The 18,125-nt window shown below is 41.6% G+C and overlaps 1 protein-coding gene across 2 annotated transcripts in view; it reads right to left on the reverse strand.

Moving 5' to 3' along the window:
• ABCB7 (ATP binding cassette subfamily B member 7) overlaps positions 1 to 18,125 on the reverse strand; it is a 1,517,597-nt gene that overhangs the window by 837,857 nt on the left and 661,615 nt on the right. The window contains exons 7-8 of one of the 2 annotated variants that reach the window (XM_044057687.1): positions 5,610 to 5,698; positions 5,431 to 5,518 (exon numbers count right to left, since the gene is read on the reverse strand). The exons of the other annotated variant lie outside the window; for it this stretch is intronic. Of the exons in view, the coding sequence (XP_043913622.1) occupies positions 5,431 to 5,518; positions 5,610 to 5,698 (177 nt within the window). The remainder of the gene's footprint in view (positions 1 to 5,430; positions 5,519 to 5,609; positions 5,699 to 18,125) is intronic. 2 annotated transcript variants of the gene reach the window in all.

Below are 18,125 nucleotides of genomic sequence, written 5' to 3' on the forward strand. Positions count from 1 at the left end.
CCAGAAACAAAGTCTTCCAGGAAAGGAACTTGAGGTCTGAAGATGATGACGGCTCAAAAGGTGGTAAGGTCAGGTGATACCGAGCAAAATTTAAATCCCAAAGAGAAAGGGGTTCCTTAAAGGGAGGTCTTAATAAGGAGGCACCTTTCAAGAAGGCGCTACACAACCTGTTTGACATTAAGTTCAAGATATAATCACCAATGTGGAAATTTGACATTGCAGTGAGTTGTACCCTGATGGTTGCTGCAGCTGAACCTTGTTGGAAGAGTTCAGCCAAAAATTTCAAAATAAAATGGATATGTGCAGAAAAGGGATCAATGTTCCTGTTTAGAGCCCAAAGGGAAAACATTTCCATTTGCTAAAATACAGTTTTCTAGTGGAAGCTTTATGAGAGGATATTAAGATATGTTTAACTGTAGGAGTGAAATTCTGAAGCCTGACTAAGTTGGGAAGTGGAGCAACCAAGCTGTCAATTTTAGGGTGTGGAGAGAAGGATGAAGTGCACCTGACATGTGTCAGCAGGTCTGGAACTGGGTTCAGAGTCCAAGGCTTCTCCTGAAGATGAGGCCAATGGAAGGGGAACCAAACGTGCCGAGGCCAGTAAGGAGCAATGAGAATTATCCTGCTTCCCAAGGACTGTGCTTTCTGAATGACTCTGGGTATGAGAAGAAACTGAGGAAAGGCATACAGAAGTCCCAAGGGCCAATCATGAGCAAGTGCATCTCTCAGTGTCTCCCCTGGAGGGGGGATTAGCGTAAAGTAGTTACTGCACTTGGCATTCATGGGAGGAGCAAAAAGATCTCAGCAAGGCAGACCCCATGTTCGGAAAATCATTTCCGCTACATTCGGATTGAGAGACCACTTGTGAGGCATTAAAATTGCCCTGCTCACCTTGTCTGCTATTGGGTTGGACTTCCCCGGAATGTGCGTTGGTCTGAGAAAGTGCTGGGAAGAAACTGCCCACTGCCAAACTCTTAGGGCTTCACGACAAAGGGTGTAAGATCTGGATCCCCCCAGCTTGTTTATGTACCAAACCACATACATATTTGTCTGACTGTATCACAATTGTCCGTAGAGAGAGAGAGAGAGAGTCGTGAAGTGCTTGCAACGCAAGAAGCACTGCACTCATCTCTGGGACTTTTATATGCAAGTAAGCCTCATGTTCTTGCCATGTATCTTGGACTGTTCTCCCCAGATAATGCCCTCCCCCCATCTGGGAAGCGTCCGTGGTCACCGTAGCTATGGGTTGTTGTGCAACAAAGGGTTTACCCTATGGTTACATGACTGGAGTGCACCCACCATCTTAAGTCGTTCTTGCATGATTCCATTATTCCGATTGGGTGAGACATAGGAAGCTCTTGAAGTGACCATTGGGAGAACAATAGCTATTGAAGGATCCTCATTGTGCATTCTGGCAAGAGGAACCAGTGTTATTGTGGAAGCCACATTTCCTAGTAATGTTAGAATTATCAATGCTTTCACCTTGGTCTTTGGAAGGAGATAAAAGTATCTGCTGTCTGAGTGCTACAACTCTGTTGGAAGACGTGCTACCATAGAGGCGGTGTCTAGATCATCGCCTATAAATGTAATATGTTGACAGGGCAACAAGGCAGATTTTTGAAAGTTGACTAACACTCAACTGAATGCAAACATCTAAAGTTAAATCCCTGGCTTGTTGGAGTAGATACTTGGTGGTGGCAGATAGGAGCCAGTCGTCTAGACAGGGAAACACTTGGAATCCTAGATGCCTCAGGTGAGCCGTGACTACTGCCATGCATTTGGTGAACACTCTGGGGGCTGTAGTGAGACCAAAGGGCAGAGCTCAGAACTGGTAATGACTGGCTCCCAGTCAGAAGCGTAAGTGCCTTCTCGATATCCTGTCCATTTTTATGTGGTAGCAATCATCTTGAAGGTCTATCAAGCACATCCAATAGTCTTTCCCTAAAAAGAGAAGTATAGACTGCAGTGTCGCCATTCAGAACTTTGACTTCTTGACAGATTCATTTAATTTGCTTTGGTCTAATATGGGTCTCCAGTCCCCTGTTCTTTTTGGCACCAAAAAGAATCTTGAGTAAGTTCTGAATCCTATTTGGTCTGTGGGGACTTCTTGGATGACTCTTGTGCAGCAACTTTTGAATCTCTATAGTTGTTTGCTCCCTTAGATTGGGTGGAACATCTGGGATTGTTCTGGTCTGTGGAACAGGATTGGAAACTGGAATGGAGTAGCCTCTGGATATTATTTTTAGTACCCATTTGTCTCTTTCTTGTGATAGTTTGCCAGGCTTCTGGGTACATGAATAAAAGTCGCCCAACTGCTTCCAGAGTAGAGCAATCGGGCCTCCTTTCAGGAGTGCTGATAAGGGCATCTGCGAAAGGAATCACGTCACCCTGGTTCTGCGGGCCCCCTATGCATCTGGGGTGGCGTCTACCATTACCACCTCCCCCTCTGCCCCTGGGGAAAGAATCACCCAGTGCATCCTGGAAAACTCTCTGGGATCTTTTGAACTACATTTTCCCACTCTTCTGACCTTTAGGAAAAGGTCTTGAAGGTAGAGAAAAACGTACTCCAACGGCAGAGAGAGTTTTTCCTTCCTGCTCGCATCGGGTGAGTCTGTCTTTTACTTTGGGTCCAAAGAGTGAGGAACCATCAAAAGGGGCATTAGTAAAAGTAGACTTAAAGGGCTCCGCAAAATTGCACAAGTGCATCCAGGTGTGTCTCCTAAGGGAAACTCCAGAACCCGCTGCACTGCTCGCTCCATCAGCTGCATAGGATATCAGCCTCATGGAGGAGTTGACAATGGAATTTAAGGTGGACAGCTGGAAGGCGACCTTCTCATTCACCCCCGCAGCTAATGCACCTTGCAGAGCATCTCCTAGCTCTTTCAGGAGATCTCTTTGTACCCTTGTAAAGTCAGATAGGTAGTTCAGTGGAGTGAAAATGTCACTGACGAAGAGACACACTTCCCGTATCTGTTCATCGTTCGAGAGTCTTTATTCGGAGGATGAACAGATGAGAATGTCTCTGAAAGTTCCTTCTTGGTGGCTGCTGCCACCAGTATAGCATCTACAGGTACCCCCTTAGTGAGGAAATCCTTTCCCGAAAGAGCTGACAAGAATTTGTTTGGCCTCCAAGGGACTGGTTCTATTGTGTCAGGTGACTCCCACACCTTTCTACTAACCAGATCCATTGGCTCATTGAAAGGCGGAGATACCCAGGAGGCTGAAGGTTGAGATCCAAAAGCCTTTAGGTACACTGACTCCTCATCGGAAGGGGTGGTGGCCTGCCAGCCGCCTCTCTGCTTCAGGATCCCTAGAATATCTGAAAATGAGATATCACCAGACGACGGCCGTGGGGACCCTTCTGACTCATCGAGGTCAGTGTCTGAAGTGACGGACTCCTCTGGAGAGTCTACGTGCTTCCTTGTGCAAGTTTTCTTCTTAGGTGGCTCCTCAGAAGGATATTCTTGGGAGGCCTCGGAGGAGAGGGGTTCGCCCAATGGGGGATCCTGAAGCTCTGGATCTCTGCTGTCCTGTGGAATGGGTGGTGCTGAGACAGTAGCCAGTGCCTTAGGAGAACACATGCTAGTATCTTCTGTGGCACTGTACGGGTAGACAACACACTCATCAGTTCAAAGGTGGATCCCGCCGACACCAAAGACTCCCTCAGCTCCGAGGTGACAGAGGAAGGCACCGGAACCAGTGAGATTAAACCTGAGCTAAACCAAGCCGACAGTCTGAGCGGTAGGTTTGGCACCAAAGATGATCAGGGCCGACCGGGGAACCCCGGCTCCCAGAATCTCCAGGCGGCACCGAGAGTGTCGGAGCAGAAGTCGGCTCTGTGAACACCAAAGGGGGTCTCGGAATCAACAGAGCCACAGTAAGCAGTACCAAGCACTCTGGCTCTGAAAGTCCAGTTTGGCTCAGAGGAGGAACAGTGGGTACAATTGGTACAGTAGGCTCTAAGACCAAATGGGTCAGAGCCGAGAATAATTTAGTTAGCGCTGGCGACTTCAAGAGTCTGCACACTACCCATTCCATGTCATCGTCAGATAAGCTCCTGGTGGACCTGGAAGATGGGGATGGAGAGCGAGACCTGTGCAGAATGGGAGATTTCATTGTTGGAGAAACCAGTGAAATATCCACAGACCGGCTCCGAGAAGAGGTATCTTGCGGTTCTGAGGACTTTGGAACCAAAGAACCAGGCTTGTCAATTAGTATGACCTCCAACGACTCTAAGGACTGTGCAGCCAAGGAGGTAGTGGCCTTAAAAATTTTTGATAACTTGACTGGTGGCTCCAACTGAGCCAAAGTTGCAGGGGATTGTCTCTTCTGGGATTTTTCCTTTTTGGAAGAAGGAGAAGAGGAGGAAGAACTGCGGACAGCTTCCTCAAAAGTTAGCTTTAAGAGCCCTTTAAGGATCAATTTGTTTCTCCTTTCTTGAAAAACCCTTGCACTGAAAGAATGACAAAACTTACAATCCTCTTGTAGATGAATTGCTCCAAGGCAATACACACATATGACATTTCCATCTGTGATGGACATTTTTTGTGAACATTTATGGCATTTTTTAAAGCCCGAAGGCTTATGTTCCCCCTCTCTTTTGGGTCTTTAGACATGATAAAGATAAGACCACAATAAAACAACAAGAAAGTTTTAACTATTGAACTTCTAAAGCTAAACTGAGTAGTAAACTTTGGGAAACACTGAGACAGACAACAAGGGGAGAAAACAAGGGCCTCTAACAACAAACAACAAGCATTCTAACTTAAACAGGCAAAGAGCTATCTAACTTAAAAAAGCTACTAAAAAACTAAGACAGACACAACAACTACAAGGGATACAGTTAGGCCTATGAAGTGACGGCAAAAAGCCAAGCCAAAGGGAATAAAGCTATAACTATTTAACTATAATGCAAGAAAAGGCACAACAATTTAGATATGACTAAATACTAAGCTATTATAAAATAGAACAGTATTACAGGAAATACCAAGAAATTTGTCACAGCTTAGCCACGGCCAAGATGAGCGCATCCAACCTCGTAAAGAGGCAAACGAGATCTGGGTAATTATAGCACTGCATTATTGGATACCTACCTGCCACTAGCCAAGTTTGAGTCTTTTAGCTATGTATTTGGCAGAGTCGGAGCAGAGAATCATCTTGAACCCATCATGGTAAGAATGAAGACGAGATAGGACAACATATCATTCATTAGTAAGAGCAGCACATAACCATGACTAACTTAAGATACTGCTGTGCTCTGAAGTACTGAAGTTAAATGTAAAAAAAAAACAAACAAAAATATATATATATATATATATATATATATATATATATATATATATATATATATATATATATATACACACACACACCCACACATACATACATATATATATATATATATAAACACACACACACACCCCTACATACCTTTACAGTTTCATAATTTAACAATGAGTCTATTGCAGCATTTCCGGCTTCATTGTCAGCTCTGTTCATTTCTATACGAAATTTAGTGCTGTAAAAGAAGACAAGATGGTAAATGTGTTTAAGATTTTAAAAAAGACAAAAATATATTATATTTGGAATTTGTTTCAGTAATACTTTACCGCCACTGTGTAACTGCAACAGTAAAAGCAGTGTATGTCCCTAGTGTCCCCAAGGTTATGAACGCAAAGCTGCCACCAAATTTATAATACTAAAAAAAAAAAAAAAAAAAAAAAAAAACAGCGGCAGTTAGAATTAAATGAAACAGCATTGCTAAAACAGTTGCTATGATCAATAGAGCATCTAAAACCTACGCAGATTTTTTTTTTATACTTAGAAACTGATTCAGTGTTGTTGCATTTAATGTTGTTTTTGTAAGACATTTAAAATATTTAGTATTGTACTGACGTGCAATGCAATTTTGTGACTAATGCACATGGGACCTGATCTTTGCAACAGAACATTTTTGTTTTAAGTTTCAACCTTTTCAGTGTTCTGCAGAGATGGCAGCTCATTTGCTTGTTCTCTGCTCTAAACACTAGATTAATTTTCTCAGCATTCAGGAGATGGATGAGAAATTCAATCCACAAAGGAGTTCAAGTTGTATGACACTCAAAACAGTTTCTATGCAGCAGCTACTTGCAATGCTTAGTCACACATACAACCCAAAATCTCCCACTAAAAATCACCAAAATAAAAGGTGCACTGTGAAACTGGTTCTTGTACACAAAAGCGAATACACACAATACAACAATATTCGGACAAATGCACTATATGCCAAACACTAATGTTATGTTGATTTCTCTGTGCAAACTGCACTGGCCACCATTTTATTGCAACATTGCTCATTAATCTACTTATTTGCATAACGCTACTACACGTCTAATAAAAAAGCTACTCATATTTCACACCTTTCTTGCAAAAAGCACTACACTTCTTTAGGAAATTACATTTTTACTATGAAAGTTTTTACTGAAACAGAAATGTAAGTTATGTACTTACCATAACAATAGATCTACGTTGTCTGAATTTCGTCCAGTTCAACACATGGGTTGGCAATTCTGGTTCCAGAACTCCGACTCCTCCCCTACCCATAATTCCATGGACTCTATCCTAATACCTCCGACTGAGCTTGCTGCTACTCAACATAAAAATATCGAATACTGTGCACACAAGAAAGGTAAAAAAATGCAACTAAAACTCAAGTAGGAAAGGCAACAGCCAGTACAGGACTGTTCACAGATAGGGAGTTAAGTATAAAGCCTCCTGGTCATCCCAAAGTCACAGGTGACAATTTAGGAAGCAGAAAGGAGGGAGAGAGGTTGAACCAGATGAATATCAAACAACATGGATCTGTCGTTATGCACCCACTGTCTGTTTTTATCTGATTCAACACATGGGACAGATTCCCAAGCTGCCACTCTTGAGTGGTATGATGGAATGATGTTCCTGAGGATGGTCTGTCATAAGAAGATTGTGATCTGCTTTGAACATCCATTTTATAAGAAGACACAAAAGCATGGTCCGCAGACCAACGTACTACAACACAAAGTTTGCCAATAGGAAGTCTTCTAAAAAAGGTTGCAGAGGTAAATATTGCCTAGTGGAATGAGTCTTGGGTGCAGATTGTAAAACCAAATTCTTTTTATTATAGACAAAGAAAATGCAGATTGACAACCATCTAGAGAATAACACTGGCAACACCTTTACCCCATTTTGTCTTTGAAAAGGCAACAAACAATTCATCAGATTTCCTGAATTGCTTAGTTCTATAAAGAAAGAACATGAGCTGGCGAATATTCAACATATGTAAAACATATTCACCCTTGTTTATCTGGGAAACATAAACTTATTGACCGACTTAAGTTTGCTTCCGATGTCACCTTCAAGAGGAAAGGCACATTAGTTCTCACAGAAACTCTACTTTTTTTGAAAAAAAAAAAAAAAAATGAGTTTGCATGAAACTGCCTGTAATTCTGAAATCCATCTGGCTGATGCAACTGCCATCAGAAAAATTGTTTTCTAGGTCAAGAATTTTAGATCTACTGTGGCCGTGGGCTCAAAGGGGGGATTGGTTAGAGCTTGAAGCAAAAAGGAGATGTCCCATGGAGGAACTGGGTCTCTTAACAGGAGGTCGTAATAGAAAGATCCTTCTCAAAAAGACTTTAGAAATCTTTATAGAAGCAATAGAGGAATTATAATGGCCAATGTGGAAACTTGAGAGGGCTGACATTTGAACTTTTGACAGTAGGACAATGAAAGCCTTTGTCAAAAAGTTGAGATAAAAATTCTAACACAGATGGAATGGGTGCTGAAAAGGGGTGCAAGTCCTTAGGAGACTGCTCAGAGAACTGTTTCCACTTACTGTGGTATACCTTTTCTGTTGCTGGCTTCTGAGAAGCCAATATGATTCTGACAACCATAGTGGGGAGCCTGGCATCTCTGGCTCTGGTCAAAACTGGAGAAACCATGAGACTAATTTCATGGACTTCTGGTCCAGAGGAGACAATATGAGTGGGTAAGTTAAAAGATTTGGATATTGCTCTAGCATCCAAAGGGGATGTACTAGTAGAGGCCACAGGAAGGGGATCCATGTCTGTAAGGGCTAGAAGGGAGCAATGAGGATAACGGTGGCCTTGCCTGGCATTTTGTATAAAATTATTTATTAAAGGCAAGGGAGGAAAAGCATACAGGAGGTCAGGGGCCAAGTGTGGACCAAAGCATCTCTGAATGATTGACCTTGTGGAGGGATCAGGGTGAAGTAACTGCTGCATTTGTGGTTGAGGCAAGAGGCACAGAGTTCAAAACAAGGCTACCTCCAGCTACAGAAAATCAAGTTGCTACTGCTGGATTGAGGGGCCACTTGTGAAGACTCAGAAGAACCCTAATCAATCTGTCCACTAAAACAGTAGATGACTCTGGGATGTGTGTTATTATTAGAAAGCGGTGTGAAAACATTGCCGATTGCCAAACTCTCATAGCCTCTCAAAATAGTGGGTAAGAACAGGCACCCCCTTGTTTGTTGATGTACCATACCACTGTCATATCGTCTGTCTGTATGTAAATCACAACCTTGGGGAGGTGAGTCTGAAATGCCTGCAAACATTAAGAAAACCACTCTCAGTCTGTAAGATACTGATGTGAAGATTAGCCTCTATGGGTGTCCTTGTACCATCCTCCCTTCGAAATGCCCCCCTACCCTAGAAGGGAGGTGTCCATGGCTACTGCTCCCACCGAGGAATCTGTATGGAACAGTTGGCCCTTGGTTACTGAAGATGACATAACCCACCGTTTATCTGCAGATCTGAGTGAGGCGAATTTTTGCATGGAATGAATGAATGCTAGAGTCCACTGCAGTACCCTCATATCGTACCTGGCAAGTGGGACCATCAAAAGCATGGATGCTATTAGACCCAAGAGGTGTAAGATTAATCTGGCTGTAGGTGAGTGAATGAAGAAAAACTCTTATGGCCACTAGATGTAGGGAACAAAACTCCAGACTGGGGAAAGACTGGTGATCTGTAGGTTGGTACTGAGGTGGCATCCTATGAATTCCATTTGTTGGACAGATGTCAAATGACACTTGGGAAAATTTATTGTCATTCCTAGTTTCAGTAACAACTGAAGCACAACATCCAGGTGGTGTAGCAGCAGATACTCGGAGGTGGCAGTCAGAAGCCAATTATCAAGGTAGGAGAAAACATGAATCCCTAACAGGCACACGTGAGCTGTCATCAATGTCATTACCTTGGAGAACACCATGGGGGCTTTGGTGAGACCAAAAGGCAGGGCTTTGAACTGAAAGTGATCGGTTTTCCTAGTCGGAAATGGAGGAATCTGCTGGAGCACTTCCCTATCTTCACATGATAGTAAACGTCCTGAAGATCCAGTTAGCACATCCAATCACTCTGTCAACAGTGGTATTATGGACTGAATTGTGACCATCCAGAATTTTGTCCGTTTCACAAATAGGAATTTTATTCAGACAATTCTTTCTTTGTGGCTGTTGCTACCAATATAGCATCTACTGGTGGACCTTTGCTCCAATATTTTCTATTCTTTGGAGTTGCCAAAATATCTGCTTTCTTAGGATGTGCTCCACTCTATCAGGGTCCTTCCATGTCCACTGAACCAGGAGATCGATGAGGTGGGGTCAACAGGTGGTACCAGCCAGGACAATGCTGAGCCAGAACCAAAAGCTTCCAAGAACAGTGATTCATCAGGTGAGGGATAGTGTGTGTATCATTCCCCTTTCTGTTCATCAATTCAAGGATTTCACTAAAGGTGACACCTGTGGAGGGAGAGTGGGGCAAACCCTTTATCTTCATCCAAATCAGTATTTTCTGTGAAGGACTTTGGACAGCAGTCTATGTGCTTCTATTTGCAAGTCTGTTTCTTATGAACTGTTTCTTTTGGAAGATCAGAAGATTCATGAGCAGACTGTGAGCTGACATAGCATGGTATCTTAGAAGCTTAAGGTTACCCTGTCTGACAAGAAGATGGGAAGATGAAGTAAAATCCAGCTGGGGTTTGGGAGAGACTGACTCGGAAGGAGGGTCCTTCTCTTTAGGCATAGCTAGAACTCTATGAAATGCCTACAAAGAAGTTGTTGCATTTGGCTCTGATGATCTTCCCTTATCCGCAGACAAAGGACATCTCTCTGTGCTGATGCACCTTAACTCCCAAGCAGACATAGGATCCAAGCTGCAGAATGCTGAGGCCCTGAGAGGTACAGACAGCTCTGAAAAGATTAGTGTCAATCCATCCCCTCAAGCCCAAGCACAGACACTTTTGGTACGAGTTTCTCCTCGATCTGAACACAGTGGTGTTGAGAGATGGAGATGCCATCAGAGTTGAAGTGACTAAGACTGCCAAAGAAGTTGCATCGGTGTGGGAGAGAACCAGGGAAAATAGTTCCAAGGTAGGGTGGACTGGTGCCGGGGAAATAAGAGGGTATGTTGGACCAGTACTTGGCATGTTCCCAGCAGACAGTACCAAGAGAACCCTTAACTGGATTTGTCTCTTGAGAAACTTCATCATCATCCGGTCAAGATCCTGTTCAGTAAGGCTTTGGAAAAACATAGAGGATGATGCCACTCAGGGTGGTCTAGAGTATCTCCTTTCTTACAGAATGGGAGAATGGAGTCTCAGGCTTACTGTTCCTGGCGAGAAAGAGAAGATGATCGGATATGAGAGGTTGTCTGCACTGACCTCTGATCTGCTTTCAGATATGGTTTAACCAGAACCATCAGATCTGGAGAACATTTCCAGGATACTGTAAGTAAAGCTTTGGCACTCTTATTTGATCTGTCTTTGGCTTTATCGTTTTCCTTGTCTTTCTCCTTAGCTTTGGTCGTAGACCTATCTGACTTTGAAAGTGGGGAGACACTGTCAACAGAAGAGGATCCTGTAAAACTGAGGCCCCTGTCTGTGGGGGAAGAAGGTCTTTGACAATTAGTTTCTCTCCTTCTCTGAAGAACCCCTACACCACTGAATGAAGAGTAGGACTGACAATCATAATCTAAATGAGAAGCCCCCAAACAATAGACACAGATTAATTGGGGGTCTTGAGGAGGCAGCTAGTGCCTGCACTGAGTGCATTTTTTTGAATCCTTGCGACCCTGCCATAATTATAATACTCTACACTGAACTCAAACTCCTGACAACTGTAAGGCTACACTAAATGATCTTATAACAACAAGCAGTTTAAAGAAGAACTAACAGCGCCTCAAAAAAGGTTATCAACAACTAACGATGAAAAGTCAGTCACTCTATGCTAAATCATTAAAGGGTACTATCCTATTCTAACTACGGGCGGCCACGGTGGTGCAGTGGTTAGCATTGCCGCCTCACAGCAAGAGGTTCTCCGGTTCGATCCCCGGCTGGGGTGCCTTCTGTGCGGAGTCTGCATGTCCTCCCTGTGGTCGCGTGGGTTTCCTCCGGGTACTCCGGTTTCCTCCCACATCCCAAAGACATGCTGCAGGTGGATTGGACACTCTAAATTGGCCCTAGGTGTGCGTGTGAGTGTGCCTTCTGTGGAAGGTTGGGCGCCGGGCTGGCAACTCGACACCGTAAAACTCCACTGCCATTCAATGTGCGGACAAGGTGATCCGCTGTGGCGACCCCTGACCGGGAAAAAGCCGAAAGAAGAAGAAGATCCTATTCTAACTACAAACTACCTAAATAACTATTTAATTATGACAAAAAATACACTAAGTAGAAAAAAAGAGGGCATAAAACTCAGGATGGAAGGAGGAAAAGGTTGAAGAAAAAAATAGCAAAGGATAGAATCCATAAAATTAGCCCTCAGGGACACGTCCGAAGTCTTAAGCGGCAAATCAGATCTGAGGTATTAGGATGAAGTACAGGGAATTATGGGTAAAGGAACAGTCACAGCTCTGGAACAGAAAGAAGGTTCAGAGTTGGTGCAAGGTCAGATCACACAACTCGTGTTGAATCAGAAGAAAACAGACAACATACTTGATATAACCAGACTGATGCAATGTGAGGTAGAGTTCGACTCCATACATGTACTGCCTTATACACTAAATTATACAGGATAAACACAGAAGTGAGATTTTGGAGCTGGACATTGATAGCTGCTGGCCTGGAAACTCTAGGCATGTGCGTGAGCATGCACATACACGCACACACATTACCTCTAATAATGCTGGGACTCATTCAAAAAGGTACTGCAAAATCTTTAAAAAAAAATCAGCCAACTATAACTTTCACTTTTGCAACAAAGAAAGAAGTGGACAGGATTATGGCAATTCATTTTTAAGGTAGGTAAAAAAGCGACATCAAAACTTTATGGGGACTTAACTATGTCTAGTTGTCTAAGAAAAAGATCATCCAGATACTATCCTCTAATATGTAGAAACACTTGGAGGAAAAACAGTGCCACATCAGGGTGCAAATCATGGCTACAGAATTGTAGCAATGAGTTCCAATCATAGCTTTCAACTGTACAGATTTTCGCAGAATGCCCAGATTTTTGCCTCATATTTTTGGTCCGTTTTTCATAAAACTGTGGTTTTCTGATAAATCAGTGGCAAATTATTAAAGACTGAAGTTAGAAAATAGTGACAAATATTTGAGTTTCAGACTTCACACCCTTTAGAAAAATTCATGCTAATGTAAAACCTGTTACTCTATCAGCTTTCTAAGTTTTAAGAGCAATATTTAAAAATTGTCCCTATTTTTGGGCCTTTGTCCCACTTTAATTTATGGCGTTGTCCAGATGTCTTGCTCTAAGATGTTGAGAGGTATGGTTCCAGTACTTTTTTTTATCTCCCTTTCTCACTAAAGCACACACATGTCTTGAAAACAAGGCTGTCTTACTGTCTGGCCTTCATGTCTTCTTTAAGAGGCAAGAATTGGCCAAAAAGCTTCTTAGTCAGTGGCCACACTACAAATATTACTTTTTTTTTTCTTTTTAACCAAGATCATATCCACTTATCCCCCTTTCTTATAGCTGCAAGGGCAATAAGCTCAGACTTTCACAATGGCCCTCCTCTATACCCCACAAGTCTACTTTCTTGTTCAAGTTAAATAGATCGACTATACTTCCTACAGTCTCCAGCACACACAAGAGGTGCTGGCATGGCGGGACTGCACAATCCTTCTCCCTACTGTAGAATAGTGGGTTTATGTTGTATCTTTAAGAAGCATTTCAAGGTTGGCACATGCATATAAATAGCCACCATGTGTTAGCTTCAGTGCCATTTTGTGAGTGCAGCCAGAGAGTGAGCATGTATGAGTGCAACAGCCAGTTTGTTTATACATTTAACTAAGTAAAGTTTTTAAGCCTCAATCCTGATGTGTTTGTACAGAATAATACTGCTTGAACAGAACCCACAAAGACTCGCCTATTTTATCCTGACTAGACAAGCGACAATTACCATTTTAGAAAGGAAAACCAACCACTGCTGCTCAGTTCTTCTTCCCCTCAACAAGCATTCTGATGCTTTGTAACAAGAAAGGGAGGATATTTACAAGAGCGTATATCTTGCAAAACTGAAAAGTCCAGACATGATCAAAATACCCACTCCTCAGTTCTCTTAAATGTACAGGTATGGGTCTAGCAAAAGCTTTTTTACTGTAGCTCAGGGTAACTTTCCATGAACCTTCACAAGCATAAGGAAGATCTTCAAAAAATCAAAACTGCAACTCGGGGGAGGTCATCTTCCATCCTATGAGAATGAACAAAAACGGACGGTGAAGTCCTTACATACTACCTCTACTACTAAAGTTTTCAAAATACTTGACTGCCTAGCTGTGTAATCACACTCAACAGCCGATGTTAGGAAAGTGTTTTTTTTTTTTTTTTCATTCCAAAGGGAAAATACATCCTTCATACCGTAGATGTTTAAAGACAAAGATTTTATCTTCACAAAACTAAATAATTTAGGAAAGATTCTTAACTATTTGTTTCCTACACCACAAATTGTTCTTGGCTCTAAAGTTTCAAAATTCTCCCTTTCATGCTGGCTACCCAATTCTACTTATTTTGTCTATTCTACGCACATTTGACCCTTGCCATGCAGACCGAATGCTCATTCTACTAGTTCAGTGACCACATTCACAGTTTTCTTTAGAAATTATTCAAATTATAAAATTTATGCTGTGGCAGCTTAGTCTATATAGTGCCTATCTTCATCAGACGTTATAAACTGTATATTATTTTCAGGTTTAGGACTCCTTTTAGAGTCACTATTTTCAAGGGCCTCCTGTCATGATACCACCCAAGTATTTGTTAACGTGGGATTATGACCCATCAGCCAAATCAAATAGATGGAATGAATACGATACAAAAGCTGTACAATTAACAGTAACACTAGATTCTTTCATCCACGTCTGACTAATATGATATCCCCTTCTCAACTCCCTCCATTCCCCTCCCCCTTCAAATGGCCATTTGTCTAGCACCTGGCAGACCATTACAGCTCTTCTCCAGCTGTCTCCATTTACGAGCAATTTCCTTTTTTCTGTAGACAGCAAACATGATTTGAAGTAACTAGATGTGCAGGTGCATTATGGGAGGAAACAAAGGAGCTTGAGACTGGAGCACTAGTTTTGCCATCTCAGATCTGACAGGTGGCTCCAGCTGACCTCCAGATAATACCATTTCTGCCCAAATGTGTCTCCTGCAACAATGCTATTTGCGCCTTACATTTCTTAATATAATTCAATACTCTTTGCATTTTGTCCTACAGATGTAAGGACATTTACATTTCATGATAACACAGAGTATCCACTAACAGAAAGCGATTTCTCCTATCTATTACACATGACAATTCTTTTGAATGTGTACATTTCCAACTTTTAGCATACATGCATACACTAATGCTTGGCAGGATGATGTCTTATGTAGTTGCTTCTTTTCATTGACAATGGAACCTGTCAAATTTTTAAGGCATTTTACTTGAATGAAAACAATCAGAAAAAAAGGTAAACATTTTCAGAACCGTCCATTCATCTAACTTGCCCAAAATCAACAGCTGCATCCACAGACATTACCTTTTCTAAAATTAAGGTAACCCTATGTTAAAGAACATGTTAAGAGTCTGTGTTCCCACTTGCACAGATTGCTACCTGTTCTTTTCTTAGCTCTATTCCCTCCCAAATGTGAAAAACAGCTTGGATGCTTTCTGTAAATCTCAACCTTTAGTCCTAAGAAAAAGTGCATATGCTACTTTTGAAAAGAAAAACAGACTAAATTATGCACTACTATATCAAATGCAATAAAGCATTAAGGCTGCTGTAGATGTTATTACATCACCTTTGGATAAATGTGGGCACACACAAACATTAACAGGATGTTTAGTAAAATTACCAGTCACAGTAGAAAGCTGAGTGAAATGTCCATTAAAAATTTCAGCCATTAATTTTAACCATAAACATTTATTTGTTGTCAAACAATTCAACAGATGAATGCGATTTTTTTTTAACTGGAGCTTAATTATAAAAATGGTTCTTGCTATATGTCATATTAAGTGTATTTCCCTCTCTCTCTCTTTCATTACATGAGAGTCCTTTTCAGATCTTTAGTAACTCTACTTCAGCTCCTATACAATTTGGTTCTAACGGTTTTAAATTTATGTGCAAGTCTTTTCTTTCTCCATCATTTAATTAGCTGCCTTTCCCACCACTGCTTCTGACTTAGACCCATGCTGATTTTTTTCAGTATTCTTCAAATGTTTATCACAGATCTGGTTTCATTCGTTAGAGTCATTAACATCAAGATTTACTGCAGGAAGCGCATTCCAACCAACACTGAATGTATAACTTACTTAATTCTACCCAACCTATTCAGATTGTAATAAATGACATCCCTATTAGTCTACTGTGCAACACTTGCATCCAAAGCAATATTCATGAAATCAATATTTCCAACAGGAACTGTTTACAAGACATTTAATATCAATTAAAACTAAATAAAGTGTTGCTCATTTCCTTATGTGAGAATATCCAAATTGATTAAAGGTCTTATTATTCGATATGGTCAAAAAAAAGTATGATTCCAAATTATTACATGAATAACCAATGTCGCAATTTATTAAAAGGTAACATCTCAACAATATTGTAGGTGCTTCAGTCAAATATTTTTCCAATGTCTGTAAATAGCAATAATGTTCGGTAGTTCTCATATCCGAACAGGTATATGCAACAGTATTTGCTTTATTTAAATTGGTTTACTGGGGTAGAGCACTGATCATTTCTGACCAAACTTCAGACTCCGCCCAGGATCAAAAACTGACCAGATGTACAGAATAGACAAGAGTACAATATATTATCTATCTATACTACTAGGAGAAATCTGGGCAGGGCATTGGGGAACATCCCCTACTTGTGATCGACACTTGTGGAGTTACTTTACGTGAGAATGTGTGCATGTCCCATTCCTAGTGCAGAGGTGGCTGGGAGGATGGTGCGCAAGATGGAAACCCAACAGAAGGGAAACAAAGGTGAATGCCAGGTCAGAAAAAGCTACTAATATAGAAGTAAAAGATTTGTAGGAAGCTTTTTAAATAAAGATTTATCGGACCAAGGAGACAATCATACAGGTGTACACAGTTACATCCCTCCAATCAAATGGGTTGTGGGATGATGCACTGCAAGAACTTGTGAACCAAAGTGAGCAGGAGAATGAGGTTCCGTGGGGGGGGGGGGGGGGGGCATTATGGAAAAAATAACTGCAGGATATAGAAGCAATGCTGGAACTAAGCAGCTGAAAGACAAAGAAAAGCTACACAGAGATAATAGCATCTGCACAAGATGGAGTGAGAGAAAAAAGAGGACAGCATAAAACAAAAATTTGTGGTAAGAATACAAAGCAAAAGAGATCAGGAACAGGTAAGAGACAATTTAATTTTACCATTGGATGTAAAAGCGCAAGCGGTAACAGCATTTATTTTGATTAACAAATAGACATTTTGTGACGTTTTCTTTAAAACTGTACAAGGTATGGAGAGATTTTTGTGTGAATATAAAAAAATACAAAATAATAATCCAGGCAATGAATATATAATAAATGCATCTTTTTGGGAAACTAAAATAAGAAGTTATGTACCTACCATAACGTTCCATGTTAGTTGTCTTCTCTCGCCTTCTTTCTTGCTTGATGGGTTCGGAGCCGATCCCTCGGCTCCGACTCGGCACTTGCTAAGCTCGAGAGTCACTTTTACCAGCTCGAGGCAGCCCCATATCCCATGATGCAAGGCGGTAAGTACCCAGATCTCGTTTGCTGACAAAGGGCAATAGCACCAAGCATAAAATACTTCCCAAAGGAAGAAAGAAAACTTACAGATGGAAGAAGGACCAGGTCTGAATGGTCTTCAGCATAACAGTTTCTTATACAAGGTCTGTCCAGGCCAGGGGGAAGGAGGGAGGGTCGCAAGAAAGAAGGCGAGAAGACAACTAACATGGAACGTTATGGTAGGTACATAACTTCTTAATGTTAAGTTGTCAATCTCGCCTTCATTCTTGCTTGATGGGACCAAGTCCTAGCACCTCTATCCTGGGTGGCTCAATGGAACAAACTCTTGAGGACTGTAGAGCCAAAACTGGCTCTGTCCCTGGAGGCCAAGTCCAATTTGTAATGGGAAACAAAAGTGTGAGGAGTAGCCCAAGTGGTCGCTGCACAAATAGTGTCCAAAGGAAGTCTAGCTTGAAAAGCTGTAGAAGTAGCTAAGCTCCTAGTTGAATGTGCTTTAGGTTTTGAGCACAGCTGTTTTCCCCTGAGCGTATAAATTTCAGAGATGACCGAAGAAAGCCATCTGGACAAGGTCACTTTAGAAACAGGAAGGCCTTTTTTATTATCCGCATAGGAAACAAAAAGTTGATCAGATTTTCTAAATTTTTTTGTTCTGTCCAAATAATATCTAAGTTGACGGTGGACATCAAGATAATGTAGCTTTTGTTCAGCTCTATCTGAATAGTTAGGAAAAAATACAGGGAGATCAATGGATTGATTCAGATTGTTCTTTGAAGCGACCTTAGGTAAAAAGGATGGATTAGTTCTCAAAGATACTCTGTCTTTGTGAAAAACCAAATAGGGGGGTCGAACCGAAAGAGCATGAAGTTCAGACACCCTCCTGGCAGATGTAATAGCCACTAGGAATAAAGTTTTCCAA

This window comes from Protopterus annectens, chromosome 15.part0 (genome assembly GCF_019279795.1).
Source record: "Protopterus annectens isolate FY-2018-M chromosome 15.part0, PAN1.0, whole genome shotgun sequence".
Lineage (NCBI taxonomy): Eukaryota > Metazoa > Chordata > Ceratodontiformes > Protopteridae > Protopterus > Protopterus annectens.